Raw genomic sequence first — 17,428 nt, 5'->3', positions numbered from 1 at the left:
AAAATCGTATCCTCTATTCAGCAATATCCAATGAATTATTTGAACGGCTATTGTACAGCAATTAACTGTTGGTAACAAATTTAGGCGCAGGGTTTGAAAGAGACTGAGATGATTCAACAGATTTCTACTGAAGTCAAAGAAGTCTACTTCTGTGCATCCTCAGCTATAATTTTACGAATGGTTTATCTATTGGGTTTGTACAGAAGATCCAGGACTGAAGTTGTCTGCTGGGCCCAAAGTCCAACCACTCAACGTATGGCATCTGGTAGCTCTCATACTTCATTTCTCCTTCGCATTACTCAGCTTGTTCTACAGTAACTCCTCACTTAACGTTGTCCTGGTTAACGTTGTTTCATTGTTATGTTGCTGATCAATTAGGGAACAAGCTCGTTTAAAGTTGCGCAATGCTCCCTTATAACGTCGTCGTTTGGCAGCTGCCTGCTTTGTCCACTGCTTGCAGGATTCTCTGGAAGAGTAGCCCCTCCTGGGGGAGAGGGGGAGAGAGGTGCTGGTATCAGGATGTCCCCCTGCTCCTGCCCCCCGCTCTGTACCCCCTCTCCCCAGAGCAGAGGAGAGGGACAGAAAGGAGGGAGCTTGCTGGAAGCTGTTGCTTCCTGTCTGAACTGGCTGATCTGCTTGAAAGGGCAACTTAGTTTAAGTGGGGTCAGTGTACTTAAAGGGGCAATGCACATCTCTCTCTTTCACTCATGCAGGCACTCCCCAGCACCCTGGAAAGTCAGCACCGGCGCAGCCATGCATGTGCTGTCCAGAGGAGGGAGTGATGCACTCCAGCTGGGTAGTGTGGGCTCATCATCATATTCAGTTTTTAGAGTTTTGCAGCTAGTGCCCTGCATCCATTGTGTTTCCTCCCTCCTGCCTCAGTCCATGCTGCCTTGTAGAGTATGAGGCTACATTAATAACAGTGTATTAACCCTTGAGGGCTCAGCCGAGTGCTAATTCATCATTTAGCAGCAAGGCATTCACTGGGAAATATTCCACCCTCTTACTCCACCACCTCAAAAAAACTTCACAATCATTCATTGCTGTGTACAATATTAAACTGTTTGTTTAAAATTGTTTAAAACTTATACTGGATATGTATATAATGTCTTTTGTCTGGTGAAAAAAAAATTACCTGGAACCTAACCCTCCCCCTTTACATTAATTCTTATGGAGAAATTGGATTAGTTTAACATGGTTTCACATAAAGTCACATTTTTCAAGAACATAACTATAACATTAAGCAGCAAAGAATCCTGCGGTAAGTGAGGAGTTACTGTATTTTACATGTATGATTCTTAATAGATTATATATTCAGTAAAGTTTTTTCCAAATAAATTATAATTCTGCCTCTTTACCATCCACAATATTAAACATCCTTGCCATGGGTGTGAGTTTATACATTTTTTAATCAATCCCAAATAGAATAGGGTAGGCCAGCCCTACAAAGCAACGTTATTTTTGTGAATTTAGTAAGGAAAACAGTTATGTGAATGAACTTTCTTTCTATTTAAATCATTGACAAGTGGAAGTGGTGAATATGTTTAAGATGATGTTTAAGGCAGTGAGAGCATTTGTAAGGGATCCCTGGATCCAGATGTTTTGGCATCTGGATATAAGTAATTGCATTGACTTGAGTCCTGCTGAATTAAGCTCCTGAAGCCTACTGAGTAACTACTGCTTTTGATTTATTTTCATGTTTTTTTCTTTACCTTTTTAATTCAATTCATTTAAATTCATGAAACAGCAAAGCTCATTGTAGTAAATTGCATGTACAGCCTAACTGATATACTTCTGCACAGCATAATCCTACAGAGCATACTACAGCAACTTTAAAAAAATATATGTAAAGTCTCATTTTAATCTGAATGTTTAAATAGCCTAGAACTTTTAGGTTACTAGAGTTAAAGGTCATGCTGTGTCACAAAATAGGTAATCTTCTCTAGCTTTGAAATAAGGTCCTTGGATATATCCATGATCTTGACTTCATAAGAATTTAATCATATTTAATGACTCAAACAGATAAAATGTATATTTTTGTAGATTTGTTTTTTTTTAATTAATTTACGAGAACAGACTCTGTGAACAGGGGCGGCTCTAGGAATTTGGCTGCCCCAAGCAGGGCGGCATGCAGCAGGGGGCACGCTGCCGGTCACTGGTCCCGCGGCTCCAGGGGACCTCTTGCAGACGTGTCTGCGGAGGGTGCGCTGGTCCCGCGGCTCCGGTGGAGCATCCGCAGGCACGCCTGCGGGAGGTCCACCCGAGCCACGGGACCAGCGCACCCTCCGCAGTCATGCCTGCGGGAGGTCCACCCGACCCGCGGGACCAGCGCACCCTCCGCAGTCATGCCTGCGGGAGGTCCGCTGGTCCCGTGGCTCCGGTGGACCTCCCGCAGGCATGACTGCGGAAGGTCCGCCGGAGCCGCCTGCCGCCCTGCCGGCAAAATGCCGCCCCAAGCGCGCGCTTGGCGCGCTGGGGTCTGGAGCTGGCCCTATCTGTGAGAGAAAAGAGTATGTAGGAACAGAGATCTTCTACACATTAATAATTTTTTTAATTTTAATGGGTTTTATCTTGAGAAGTTTTAATGTATCTTTTCTTTATCAAGATGCAGCCTTACAAAGATAAACTGTTTGATTTTTGGCCTAGTTTCTAAATATGAAGATTACTGTAAATTGTCTTGTTTATAAGAAGAATGATGACATCTGGCCCTTCTTCTCATCTTTCTTCTTTTCCCTTTATGCTGCTTTTCCTGGTGAGGGTCACAGCGGCAGCATGGAGAGTAGGGAGGACCAGACCTCCCTTTCCTCTGCAATAGGTTCCAGGTCCTCCTGGGGGATTCCCTAGTGTTCCCAGGCCAGCCAGGAGATACAATCCCTCCAGTGTTTTCCTGGGTCAGCCACAGGGCCTCCGCCCAGTGGGATGTGCCCGGTAGAGTTCCAACAGAAGCCTCCTAGGAGGCAGCCTTATCAGGTGCCTGAACCACTTCAGCTGGTTCCTCTCAATCCAGAGGAGTACCAGCTCTACTCCGAGGGTCTCCGAAATAGCTGAGCCCTCACCCTGTCTCAGAGAGCAAGCCCAGCCACCCTGCAAAGAAACCTCATTTCTGCCACTTGTACCTGCAGTCTCATTCTTTTGGTCATTATCCAAAGTTCAGGACCATAAGTGAGGATGGGGACGCAGGGCAACCTGTAAACAGAGAGCTTCGACTGAGAACTCAGCTCCCGCTTCACCACCAAGAATAGGTACAGCATCCACATCACTGTCATCGGTGCACCAATCCTCCAGTCAATCTCACACACTCCCGCTTACTATCACTTGTGAACAAGACCCCTAGATACTTGAACTTTTCCCCATTTACCTGGAGAGAGCAGTCCAGTTCCTTCCAGGAAAGGACCAGGACCTCCCATTTGGAGGTGCTGATTCTCATCCCAGCCATTTCAAACTTGGCAGCGAAATATTGAGTGTGTGTTGGAGATCACATCTGGTCCTAAACTGTTCAAATTTATTTTTATCTTGCTGATGGATGAATGCTAAGAGGCTGGTAGTTGCTAGGATCTTTTCAATCCATTATCTTTACAGGATTTGGAGTCAATTTTCCATAAACTGGATATATAAATGTCATGTCAAGACTTTTTCACATGGACATGGCCTTTCAAGTTCAAAAAGAGTGGCCTCTGTTATGTATTTTCTATTTTATTTATTTATTTTTTGGAGGGTGGGTGTCATGGACCTAGTATGCAAAGCAATGTTGTTGTTTTTTAAATGGTGGCTTAAGCAGGACTTTCCCAAAATCAAAGCTCACTAACAATGACCTAATTTAAACAATAACTAACCAACTTGTGTGGCTCCACACTTGATTTGCCCAGAGGCCTTCAAGGGTGGCACTGCAAAGTAGAGTAAAAACTATAAGAAATTAATAGAAGGCAAGAAGCCTTGGTTTTTTGGGTCAGCAAACCACCTGAGGGATGACTCACATTCCTGAAATCCAAAAGTCAACCACCTTAGAGAAAGGAAGCCAATTCATCTACACAAGGCTACACCAGCTGTTGACCCGTCTTCGTGCACATGAAGGATGCCATTAACTGTTGTTCCATCTAGTTGCAGGACTGCGATTACAGCTCCTGTTCTGTGACAATCCAGAAGACCATGAAAACTGAAGTATTTGCAATCCCCTTGTTATTTTACGTATCTTATTTTTCCTTTTTCTAATATTGTCGTTTGCTTCTTTTAGCTGGGAGGCAGTCCAGACTTTTTATTCTCTCATTTTAGAGTGTGGAAGTTTGGCTGTGTGAGTGCATGTGTGTATGAGCACCCATCAAGTTCATAAAGGGAGGGCACCAAAAAAAGTTCCCCAGTTTAAATAGCCCTAACCAAAGTTTCAAAGATATTCATTAAAGTGCGTTCCATATTCTGTGTTTAAAAGTCCTAAGGAACTTTATAATAAGGCAGAGCGGCCTCCCACTGATCTGGAGAGAGAGGAGTCACTCTGTAATCCCTGGTGGATGGAGCCAGATCAGACTCGCCCTTCCCGCTGGAAGCCAAGGGGCAGGACAGGAAGAATAAACCATCCCGATGTGTAGGAAGAAAAGTAAATATGGCAGGCGACCAGCTTGGCTTAACAGTGAAATCCTTGCTCGTCTTAAACACAAAAGAACAGCTTACAAGAAGTGGAAGTTTGGACAAATAACCAGGGAGGAGTATAAAAGTATTGCTCAGGCATGCAGGTGTGAAATCAGGAAGGCCAAATCACACTTGGAGTTGCAGCTAGCCGGAGATGTTAGGAGTAACAAGAAGGGTTTCTTTAGGTATGTTAGCAATAGGAAGAAAGTCAAGGAAAGTGTGGGCCCCTTGCTGAAAGAGGGAGGGAACCTAGTGACAGAGGATGTGGAGAAAGCTAGTGTACTCAATGCTTTTTTTGCCTCTGTCTTCACAGACAAGGTCAGCTCCCAGACAGCTGCACTCTGCAGCACGGTATGGGGAGGAGGTGAACAGCTCTCTGTGGAGAAAGAAGTAGTTCGGGGCTATTTAGGAAAGCTGGACGAGCACAAGTCCATGGGGCCGGATGCGCTGCATCCGAGGGTGCTAAAGGAGTTGGCCGATGAGATTGCAGAGCCATTGGCCATTATCTTTGAAAAATCATGGCGATCGGGGGAGGTCCCGGATGACTGGAAAAAAGCTAATGTAGTGCCCATCTTTAAAAAAGGGAAGAAGGAAGATCCAGGGAACTACAGGCCAGTCAGTCTCACCTCAGTCCCTGGAAAAATCATGGAACAGGTCCTCAAGGAATCAATCCTGAACCACTTAAAGGAGGGGAAAGTGATCAGGAACAGTCAGCATGGATTCACCAAGGGCAAGTCATGCCTGACTAACCTAATTGCCTTCTATGACGAGATAACCGGCTCTGTGGATGAGGGGAAAGCAGTGGATGTACTATTTCTGGACTTTAGCAAAGCTTTTGATACAGTCTCCCACAGTATTCTTGCCAGCAAGTTAAAGAAGTTTGGGCTGGATGAATGGACGGTAAGGTGGATAGAAAACTGGCTAGATGGTCGGGCTCAACGGGTAGTGATCAATGGTTCCATGTCTAGTTGGCAGCCGGTATCAAGTGGAGTGCCCGAAGGGTCGGTGCTGGGGCCGGTTTTGTTCAATATATTCATTAACGATCTGGAGGATGGTGTGGACTGCACCCTTAGCAAGTTTGCAGATGACACTAAACTGGGAGGAGTGGTTGATACGCTGGAGGGTAGGGATAGGATACAGAGGGACCTAGACAAATTAGAGGATTGGGCCAAAAGAAATATGATGAGGTTCAACAAGGACAAGTGCAGAGTCCTGCACTTAGGACGGAAGAATCCCATGCACTGCTACAGACTAGGGACCGAATGGCTGGGCAGCAGTTCTGCAGAAAAGGACCTAGGGGTTACGGTGGACGAAAAGCTGAATATGAGTCAACAGTGTGCCCTTGTTGCCAAGTATAAGTAGGGGCATTTCCAGCAGATCGAGGGAAGTGATCATTCCCCTCCATTCAGCACTGGTGAGGCCTCATTTGGAGTACTGTGTCCAGTTTTGGGCCCCACACTACAAGAAAGATGTGGATAAATTGGAGAGAGTCCAGCGGAGGGCAACAAAAATGATTAGGGGGCTGGAGCACATGACTTATGAGGAGAGGCTGAGGGAACTGGGATTGTTTAGTCTGCAGAAGAGAAGAATGAGGGGGGATTTGATAGCTGCTTTCAACTACCTGAAAGGGGGTTCCAAAGAGGATGGATCTAGACTGTTCTCAGTGGTAGAAGATGACAGAACAAGGAGTAATGGTCTCAAGTTGCAGAGGGGGAGGTTTAGGTTGGACATTAGGAAAAACTTTTTCACTAGTAGGGTGGTGAAAAACTGGAATGGGTTACCTAGGGAGGTAGTGGAATCTCCTTCCTTAGAGGTTTTTAAGGTCAGGCTTGACAAAGCCCTGGCTGGGATGATTTAGTTGGGTTTGGTCCTGCTTTGAGCAGGGGGTTGGACTAGATGACCTCCTGAGGTTCCTTCCAACCCTGAGATTCTATGATTCTATGAATAAAAGGCAGAGCCACCAACCCAGTTGAGTCTGAGTCAGGGAAGGGAAGGGAGCAGACTTCTCCAGGCCACTGCAGGGCCCTGGAGCTGAACCCTGAGATTGACCCAGGTGAAGAGCTGCCATGTCTGGTGCTTACCGCATATCCTGAGAAAACAGAGGACTCCTGTGGAATGCAGGTACCCAACAAGGGGATCTTAAGAAGTGGCCCAGGTAAACCAGACTTTAGCTCAGTTGGGTTGTTGCTTGATTCTACATCAGCATGTTTTGTTTGGATCCTTGCTGACCCAGTGGTGGAACACTCCGTCACTGTTAGGTCCCTGGGCTAAGACCAGGTGAAGTAGGGTGGGCCCGGGTTCCCCTACCCCCTGCTACCAACCCTACTCCTGGGGTGGCAGCCTCCCCACCTTAGGCCAAGAGGCCTGCGTCTGCCTGCCATCTGCCAGAGCTGGGTCGTCAGACTGATTGTTTGCCCTGCCGAAGGGCCTGAGCTATAAAACTGTTCCTTTGCTCTGCTCTGCCTAAGGGCCTGAGCCTTAAGACTGCTTGGTTGCTCTGCCCTGTCTAGGGCCCAAGCTCCTAGACTGTTTGTTGGCTCTGCCGTGCCTGAGGGCCTGAGCCTCAAGACTGTTTGCTGGCCCTGCCCTGCCTGAAAGCCAAAGCTCTGATACTTGCTTGGGGTGGTGCCCCAGAGATGTAGTGAGGCAGAGTGGCCTTCCCCTGAGCTGGAGTGGGAGGGACAGCTGCTAAGCCTTCGCAAACTTAAACAGTCATACATAAAATTTGGTACATAAGATTTCTCAAACTTCTGCTTATCAAAGAGTTTTGTTAGAGTCTTTTTCTATGCAATCCGGAGAGAGGAGATTGGGGAAGGGTTAACCACCACACTGAAACTGAAATCTAAAGAAGAAGCTTTATAATTGGCTCTGAGGTTGTGGTTTTAGTATTAGATAATAATTTGTCTTCAGTATAAAAATATTTAACCAGATCCAAGTTAGACTTGACTAACTAGGCTGATTTTTTTTTAGTTGGGGTGTCTAACCAAAGAGAGAGCCTCCTTCTGAGATCCCTCTTATAAGGATTGATTATTTACTATATTCAGCTGATGATCTGACTAATCTGATTATTTGATTCCATTCCAATACCGAGACTTGACTTGATGTGATAGCTGTATTGTTTTATACTTAGTTTAGTTTAGTATTACTAACATTAGCTTAGCTTTGGTGATAGGTTTTCTTGATTTTGTTTTTGTTTGTTTACAATATTTAATACAAGTTATAAAACAGATATTGATTCATTTCTTTCAATAAGCAATGTAGGTTCATAATGTTAGCATTTCTAAAATGTAACTTATTTACAGTGAACATATAGGATTGTGATACAAGTGCCTGCACAACTGGCAAACATAAGCAGCAACAGATAAAAAAAAATGCTCAAGTTGTGAAGTAGATTCTGCACAATGTCACACAAATAAATTTGGTTAGTTAAGTGCACCTCTAAGAACTTACAAAAATTATTCTTTTTATATGCCCACAGGACCTGTTCTTTCTTCGCACTGCATTTAACTACGCTGTATACATAAAAAAAATGTAGCTGGTCAAACTGGAATCTGGGTTTGGACTGCAGAAACATAGCAGGTCTTATGTCGACAGAGGTAGTGAATTTCAGACTATTATTCTCAAAAGGTCAATAAATCCTTGGGGCAAGTCATGTGGCACAGAAATAGAAAAGTTTATAAAATTGTGCCTGATACCCAAAGGATAAATGGTGTATTATGGAAGGACTTCTGATGAGTTAATTTAGATTTACACCAATGAGATCAGAATCTAGTCCACTGAATTTCACATACTGTAGGACTAAGAAAGTAAAGTGACACAAACTACGTAAATTGAGTATTGTTACTCTAGGGCCTTTGATGGGTTTCTGGAAGGAAGCAGCTGAAATATTGTTTCCTGAAATATTATTGTTTATATTCTTTGCCTACACTCCAAGAAATGCCATATTGCCACCCTAAAGAATCTTGCATTACTTTTAGAAGAACAAGAACTTTATAGAGAAGAGGTTAGTACACTGACTAGTCCAGTACATGGCTCTACTGGATATCTTGTCAACCAAATATAAGTTTTGATTAAGCAGCACAGCTATCACGTACTTACCTTTGATTTGCCCTTACTGTAACAGGCTCTTTTAGTAGCTTCATCACACTGCCACTCCACTGCCTGAAATACATATCAATAAAAATATTTATAGACAAAGGTAAGTAAAGTACAAACCACATAGTAGTGTCAGATAGAGACAGCTAACACAGTCATGTTTATGGTACATTGTTCTGTCACATTAACAGTTGATATTGGGGAGAATCCATTTACAATATTGTTATAATGTTTTTTTTTTCCTCAGAAACAGATATCATTCTTATTGATGGCTTCTTAGTGACGTAGCTAAAGTGAGGTTGGTGTTTTCAATCCAGACCTAGAACACACTTACCTACATCAGAAAAATCACTATCAGCACTAATTAGCACTATTCCTGGCAGTCCTAGCAAAGCAAAGTGATTGAATAAGTATGGAGAGGAAAAGATGTTCTATCCCCAGATCTGTCAGTCTAGGTAGTTAAATGGCCTGCATCGCCATAGCATTTGAGGTCAACTTTGTTGAGAGACATAGTCATCATGCTGTGGGAAAGGGTGCACTGTTGCTGTCCGTCCTGTCAGCATAAATTCAAGAGGCTACCAATCCAGCATTAATCACAAGCACTAAAACTTACATTTTGGTTTGAGAGAAAAAAGAAACATACAAAACAACAGCACTAAAATTGTCTACTTTGGAACTGAGGTGATTTAGCCTAATTTCTGTGTTGTCTCTTTGCGTCAACAGATTTATGCCACAGCTGTAACACTACTTTACCATGCTGTCATTTCAGTGTATGAATTAAACCTTATTGCTTTATCTAATGTTCAAAAGCTATGACTTAGGAAGTATATTCTTTTATAGAGTGTATATTTCAGGGTGTACATACTGATACATGTGCATAGTTGCATATATATATATATATATACTGTATAATCAAGAGTGCCTTTGATATCGATAAAAGCAGCAAAGAGTCCTGTGGCACCTTATAGACTATCAGACGTATTGGAGCATGAGCTTTCGCGGGTGAATACCCACTTCGTCAGATCCATTGGGTATTCACCCACAAAAGCTCATGCTCCAATACGTCTGTTAGTCTATAAGGTGCCACAGTACTCTTTGCTGCTTTTACAGATCCAGACTAACACGGATACCCCTCTGATATTTGATATCGATGGTACCTTTCACATCTAGGGTGTGTATTTATATCTGTTATTTAGATTAAAAGTGTAATTGATTGCATTTTCTTTTTTACCAGAAAAAACTGTGATCTCGTTACTAACTGTTGCAGCTTAACAATTTAAACCACAGTTTGCCCCATTTTCATTTTAAGTAACCAAAGCCAACTCATGCTGATTTAATGTAGCTAATTTTTTTGTAGCCGAACTTTCATGGAGATTGTATTAATAGTAAGAAGACTCTGTAATTAGTAAAAATAATAGGCTGAAAGCCTATTTAAATGAGGGGAAGAAAACACCTTCTGACAATACTACTCTTTGATTTGCCTTTTCAACTGGCCCAAGAATGAGATTTTTTTATTTCCAGAAAAATAACCTTATAATCAGTCCTCCCCTCCCCCGGCCCTGTTCCCCAAACTCCTTTCCATTTAAAACAATTTCTATTGCAGATGAATTACTACATCAGTGGGGATTTATTGAAAACTTTTTAAACAGTCTGGAAGAATCCTTCAGTGAATGACCCTAGCATTTGTAACAAATTGTATATAGCAGCATGAAACACCCTCATAAGGAGCTGTATAAAAAGGGAACAATACCTTAACTCTTTTGTACAAAAAGCAGTTTTATCCCACAAATGGTAAGTATTCTATAAAAGACTCTTCTTGGCATACCAACGTATCCTAAGTTTCTAGAGTATTATAAAGTTTGCTTTAGAATAGAGAACTAAAGCAAATGCCACCAGGACACAATAAGTCTATATGTTGTATAGCAGTATGTGCCAGTGTCTGATTTTGGAAATTTTAATCCATAAAAGCATTGAAGCTTAAACTCTACTATGGTTCCAATGTAAAAGGAGTTACTGGAAGGTCATCAGTGTAGGAAGATTTCATGAGAAATGTAGATTTAAATTAAGGCTTTAAGGAGAGTGCTCACCATATGCGAACTTAGTAGGCTGTACCAGCCTGGGGAGTGGAGAGAAAGAAGACATGTTAAGCATGTAGCATATCTTACAGCATGAGCAAACCCCTTGTGCTTAACAATCTGTCCCATATTGTATTTTTTGCTCACTCTGGTTGCCTTCTCTGGGCCTGAGGAAGATCTCTTTGTAGCTTGAAAGCTTGTCCCTTCCACCAACAGAAGTTGGTCCAATAAAAGGTATTACCTCACCTATAGTGTCTCTCTCATATCATGGGACCATATCCTAGGAGCATGCATAATCCATTATACTGCAATGCCCCCAAAACACAATGCTTATGGCAAAATTTTCAGAAGAAGCTTCGTTTTGGGTGCCCTTCTTTAACATCCAATGTATGGTTTGGCAGAGGTACTCTGCTTCACACAGACTAGTTTACCACTGCCACAAATCCACTACCTATAATAAAGAGCCAATGGTGTTTACCACAGGTGAAAATGTACTGCACAAGATTTAAAATACCTGCTGCCACAGACAAAAAAAAAAATATTTTCCCAATTTTAAAGATCTGGAATCCTAAACTGAGAAAGATTAAATAGATTCCCTTGCATTTTCGTTTCTTTACTAATCTATTGGAATGGACATTCGTTTTGAGAGTCAAGATCACTGAATTCTATTTTGTCTCATTCTAACACTAACTTGCTGTGGGACCTTAGTTCATTTCACTCAGTCTTTATTTCGAAATCTGCAAAATGGGGGCAATCATATTTACCTACTTTGCAAAGTTGCACAGCATAATTAAACAATGCATGCAAAGTGCTACAAAAATGCAAAGAATGATTACGGTTTGTCAGTAGCAGAGTTAGGAACAAGTATCAGGAGACAACTGTCTTAGTCTGTAGCCACAAAAACAACAACAAGGAGTCCGGTGGCACCTTAAGGACTAACAGATTTATTTGGGCATAAGCTTTCGTGGGTAAAAAACCTCACGTCTTCAGATGCATGAGATGGGAACAAAATTCAAAAACTAATTATTCTTAGCCCTGTGATTAATACACTAGATTATATGACTTTGGGGGGAATCCTCTTTCCTCCTCCAAAACAAATATATATAGAAGTGGCCACTTTGAGTGTTCACAAACATCTCTACAAATATTTCAGACTCAACCAGTTCCAGTGAGATTCCTATATATTGACTAAGCCTCCCAAACTATAATTTATTGCTAACTGAGAACTGCCCAGATATCTAGATTTTTTCAGGAGAGAAAAGTCAAAGGCCTGAGAGAGTAGAAACTCAAACCACAATGGCACAGTTTTTGCAGTCTTTCACACGAGTATGTAATGGAACTCAATGCAGGTAAGTCTGGAAGCATATTAACCGCACCTGTGGTGTAACTGAAAAAGAAACTTACTTTTCCCTCTCCTTTCTCTAATATACTTTGAATGAATGAATTGAAACATACATTTAATATTAAGACACTATAGGATATTGTCAGATACTGTATTGGGGTAAATATAAGGAACTAAACTGAATAAACTATTTTTTTATGAATTAAGCTATATGCAAGACATTGTACAATTAATGGCAGGGTTTACTTTAGGGGCATCCTGCTAAGAAAAGAAGGGGGCTGTGTTCATACTGATATATTTTAAATTAATGATTAAGTTAGCAAAGTAAGGATAATATTTCCAACCAAGTATGCTTATGTTACTACAAGTCAGTGAAATATACCCATGCTAGAAATGGATAAATAAAGAGATAGAACCAAATAATGTGTTCTAAGGACGGTTGAACACAGAGTTGAATAATAAGAAATGCAACTGTTTGACCATTGGCATAGTTTTAGGGGGAGGGGAAGAAGGGGTATTGCCCCCTCCCCCAACTGCAAACCTCGGTTAGGCACGGAATTTGCCCACCCACCCATGTGCAGCCCCACTGGCCTGACTGGAACTGCCCCGCGCAAAAAAAATATAGACGTCAATCTACACCTATGTGTTTGACCACTAATGCACAGACACAGGTCAGCCATATATACAGAGTTCCTAAAATTATTGTTAAAATAAGGAGAGAAGAAATGAAAAACGTATACAGCTGTTCTGGCCTGCTAAAGAACAGCAATATTTTAAATGACATTGTGTTACTGCGTGTTGGACAGTTAAAACAAATTAAAGATCATAAAAGCAGTGGAGAGGCTTTTTTTCAAACTGTGATCTTTAACCTAGACATTTCAGCAGTCAGCAAAGTGCCGAGGAGAAAATACTACTTGAGCAAGCACACTGTGTGAAGTTGGCCAGAGGATGCACTTCAAAAGGGGGCCATGGAAAGCAACTTGTGAAAGTAGGTTGCTAATTGGGGATGAGCCAGCAGGTGTTCAATGTATGTATCACCATCGCCATACAAATGGCTATGACTTAAGTAGTCTTACATAAACGGGAATGGCATAAGATGTTTTGCACAAATATACTGGACTGTAAGACCCAGTTGCAAGACTTCAAAAGTGATGCCTCATCTTTTGATTGGATGGTGAAAGGGGACACGACTTCAATGTTGGCTGGATATTTTAAGTCTTTCTCAGAAGCACCAGTTGCCATTTGATTAACCCACACCAGTTTCTCAAAGAAGAGTAGCCCAGTTGTACCACCCAGGAAAAATGGGATAAATTGGAATGTCTCCATAAGCACATTGCTTCTTGAAAGCTAAAGACACCTGGAAGGAAGACAATTGTAGTCCTGCGCCAGCCACTTAGGAACCCTCCTGGTAATCCCAAGTACTCATATCACATAGGCACCTTTATTTGTCTCTTTCTCTTTTCCACCACTTTGGGTTGTTAACCGTTGGAGTGGGAAAAGACCAGGGCCACCCAGAGGATTCCGGGGGCCCGGGGTCTTCAGCGGCGGGGGGCCCTTCCGTTCCGGGACCCGCCGCCGAAGTGCCCCGAAGACCCGCGGCGGGGGCCCCCCTCCGCCGAATTACCACCGAAGCACAGCCCGGTCTTCGGCGGTAATTCGGCGGAGGGGGCCCCCGCCGCGGGTCTTCGGGGCACTTCGGCGGTGGGTCCCGGAACGGAAGGGCCCCCCGCCGCCGAATTACCGCCGAAGACCGGGCTGCGCTTCGGCGGCGGGTCCGTCTTCGGCGGTAATTCGCCAGTGGGGGGTCCTTCCGCCCCGGAGCGGAAGGACCCCCCGCCGGCGAAGACCGGGAGCGAAGAAGCTCCTGTGCCCGGCCCCGCAAGAGTTTTCCAGGGCCCCCGGAGCGAGTGAGGGACCCCGCTCCAGGGGCCCCGAAAAGCTCTCGTGGGGGCCCCTGTGGGGCTCGGGGCCTGGGGCAAATTGCCCCTCTTGCCCCCCCCTCTGGGCGGCCCTGGAAAAGACTATAATGCTGTACCTAAATCTGCTCCACCTGGCTTTACAGTGTCAACTTTGCTATTGAGCTGAGAGCTGAAGGCTGAGCAGAGATCTGGTGATAACTAACAGACCTGGAGCAGCTTTATATATGAATGAACTATAAGGGATAATTACATATGTTGCAGCAATAAAATATTTCAATAATTTGTCTAAAGATTGAGTGGGCAGTAGAATCTTATTCAAAAGTTAAACAGTGATATCTTTAGTAAGCAAACTAAATGTATGAAGCTGGGTTGGCTTCAAGGGAAACTGAAAGGAATGCCAAATGCCATCTAATTTGTTCAGATACCTTTGCAGAAGGCAAATAGTAAAAATCTGAAAAGTGTGAAGAATGCTTAGCTGCCCCTTTCCTTTATTGGATAAACAATAGTCAAGAAGGACAAAAATCCTTGTTGTCTTCACTGGAAAGAGCGTGTGTGTGTGTGTGTGTGTGTGTGTGTGTGTGTCCGCGCGTGCATACGCACAATCCAATGCAGCAGGATATTAAGTCCTGACATGAATTTTCCAGAGATGCTACAAACTGCAAACAAGGGAAAAAATAAATCTATATACAGTATATTTCAATATAACCATAATGTGCAATCATAACCTTAATCAATATGAAAGTGTCAGCCATGTGTTCAGGATCTGAAAAGGCCATGAAAAGACTTGTTGGTTGGGGTTTCTATTATTTAGATGTGATACAGGAGAATAAAAACACATGGCTTCCATTAACATCAATGGGAGCTGCAGTCACGTAACTGAGAGCATAACTGTGCCCTGTATAATATCTGTATTACTGTAGGCAGACAGACAGGCACTCATAATGGATGTATTAATACAAGTACACATATATAATGTACACACTTCTCTGAAGTGTAAAAACAAAATGTACTATTACATTTCATAGTGAAATAAGTTAATTAGTCAGGAACCAGAAAAATGAACTGAACAACATTCCAGACAGATGGTTCAGCACTCCTTAGGCAGATGGCTCTGCTAATTAGATACTGGCAAAAAATAACATTAAAAAGGTGGTTTAATTACATGATGCCAAAAATTAACAACTGCATGAGCTTTTCTTTTTTTATTATCTGGTTGCTTTCACATTTTACGTTATGTATTTCATCAGTACCTTAGGATTTTTAGATATAATGGCAATGAGCATTATAACTAAGTGACAGTGAACACGGTCATCCCACCCTACTGTTCACACCACTCCAAAAATGAAATGGCTTGGCCAAAACTCTGGCTAAAGAGGTTTTCAGCCCATGTAATTATCTCTCAGTAAACACATATGCTGGAATCCAAGAGCTGGATCTAAAGAGGCCATTGAGAAGGGTGTGAGGATAGCCAGTGCAGGGAGATAATGAAGGAACAGATGAGGATTTCAGCAGAAGTAGAGTTTAGCAGAGTGGTTGTGCTATTGGTTATTGCCAGGATTTTTATGGAACTGTGTTGGTGTTATGAGGTCACTACCTCCAGTTTACATATAAATTCAATTTAGAAAGATTTACAACTCTCCTTTCACTGAGAAAAAAAGTTCTTCATATTTCAAACATAGTAATTTTTCCTCTTGCCTTCGACATACCTGCCATTTTGTCTCCTGGCAGCTACTTTGTTATGTAATGTAATGTACTTTGTACATTAGTTTTTCCAACAGACTTTGAGAAGTAGCTGAGGACTGTGGAACATCTGTTCTTCATTGAAAAGCTAGAAGATGATACATGAAGAATGACTTTCAGATGAGATGAGCTTTCTTCAGAAATGAGAAGGGTTCCCTTTTGGCTCATCCAGCAAAGGATGCTGGTTTGAGTTTCAGCTATAGTAATATGCCAGAAACCTCTACAGGGAATCCAACCACCAGATGGGGAACTCTGCTAATTGGTTAAGTCTATTCTCATATCTGGCCACTAGTTGGCAGACATAACAGCCAGTTTTTCTAGGGGAAAACACTATATATGTTTTCATCTATTTAGAGTCAGTTTTAAATATCTGACTCCAATGTGGAAATGTTTTTATATCAATTACAACTTTTATTCAAGTTTATACTGTGTTTTATACAGTGAGCTGTGTGAAATATTTTAAATTAAACCTCAAATCATGCTTATGCTCATCTGGTTTTGATGTTGACTACAAAGTGAGTGAGCCTGACATGATTTAATGTTGTTAACTATGTAAAATTTGAAGTTTCACGTGGTTTTGATGGGAAGCCAGGTTTCAACTGAGTTTCAATTTAAACATTTTGGTTTAAAACATAGCAAAAGTCACGAGGTGGCAACCCATATCTGTCAAAATCTGGAGAAAATCTTCACACAAAGCCATGTGGAATGAAGACTCCAAGATTTACACCCTCTGATTATATTTAACATGCAAAGATACAATTCAGCTTTTGAAACATCTCAGGTGGTCAGAATCTAGCACTACATCAGTAGACATAATTGGAAGAGGGTTCTTATCTTAGACATATCAAGATAATTTTCAAAAGTGCTCAACATTGAGCTACTTTATTGACTTTGGTGGGAACAAATTTAGCCAAATGCTGAGCAATTTTGAAAATTCTACCCACATGTCTTTCATTTCTCTTCTTTTACACTAGTGGAATTCCATTGAATTAAGGGGAGCAAAGAAAGGGGCTCATATATGGCTTATATGTTTTAAACAATACAAAATACTTGGTTTATATTTAATAGAGACAGGTTCACTAGGAAATTAATGCAAGCAGAGTCTGAATGAGCTCTCCCCTGACATCTAGTGGTGAGCCATGAAAAGGACTTCAGGGGCTAATCTCGTTTGCATGGGCACACTCACCCTGTCTAGGTGCTCAGCATGATGGGATTGCCGGCCCAAATGGTCACTTTTGGCTAGTGTGGGATCCCTAGTCTCCTTGTTATTGGGGCAGGAGTAATAAAGGGTTGTTATCCTTGATGTGTGAATTAAGAACTGCACTTGGCATTTCCCGTTTGAGGGACTCATCCTCACCTAAATGGCACTAGCTAGGCAGGGGACATAGGTTCCAAAGCCTAGTGAATTGAGGAAGGGTGGGGATTGGCAATTGTGCCTGGTGGTGTGGGCCCCGTTTAAGGGCCCCAGACACTATTTGACCCTCTCTTCACTGTGTAATAACAAAGCAAATTTACACTCAGTTAAGAGTCTTGTTACATGCAGAGCTGAAATCACTGATATCTTGGTCCAAGTATTAGATCTGCTTTGAGACAGTGTCTCTGATGCAAGAGACTGCCTAGTATGCATCAGCAGTGAG

General features: G+C 42.4%; 1 protein-coding gene across 2 annotated transcripts in view; it reads right to left on the bottom strand.

Moving 5' to 3' along the window:
• Positions 1-17,428, bottom strand: part of SEMA5A (semaphorin 5A) — a 668,529-nt gene that overhangs the window by 302,501 nt on the left and 348,600 nt on the right. For both annotated transcript variants that reach the window (XM_045005697.1, XM_045005698.1), the window contains one exon: positions 8,719-8,781. In XM_045005697.1, the coding sequence (XP_044861632.1) occupies positions 8,719-8,781 (63 nt within the window). The remainder of the gene's footprint in view (positions 1-8,718; positions 8,782-17,428) is intronic.

This window comes from Mauremys mutica, chromosome 2, assembly GCF_020497125.1.
Source record: "Mauremys mutica isolate MM-2020 ecotype Southern chromosome 2, ASM2049712v1, whole genome shotgun sequence".
Lineage (NCBI taxonomy): Eukaryota > Metazoa > Chordata > Testudines > Geoemydidae > Mauremys > Mauremys mutica.
This window is presented reverse-complemented; position numbering and strand designations above follow the sequence as displayed.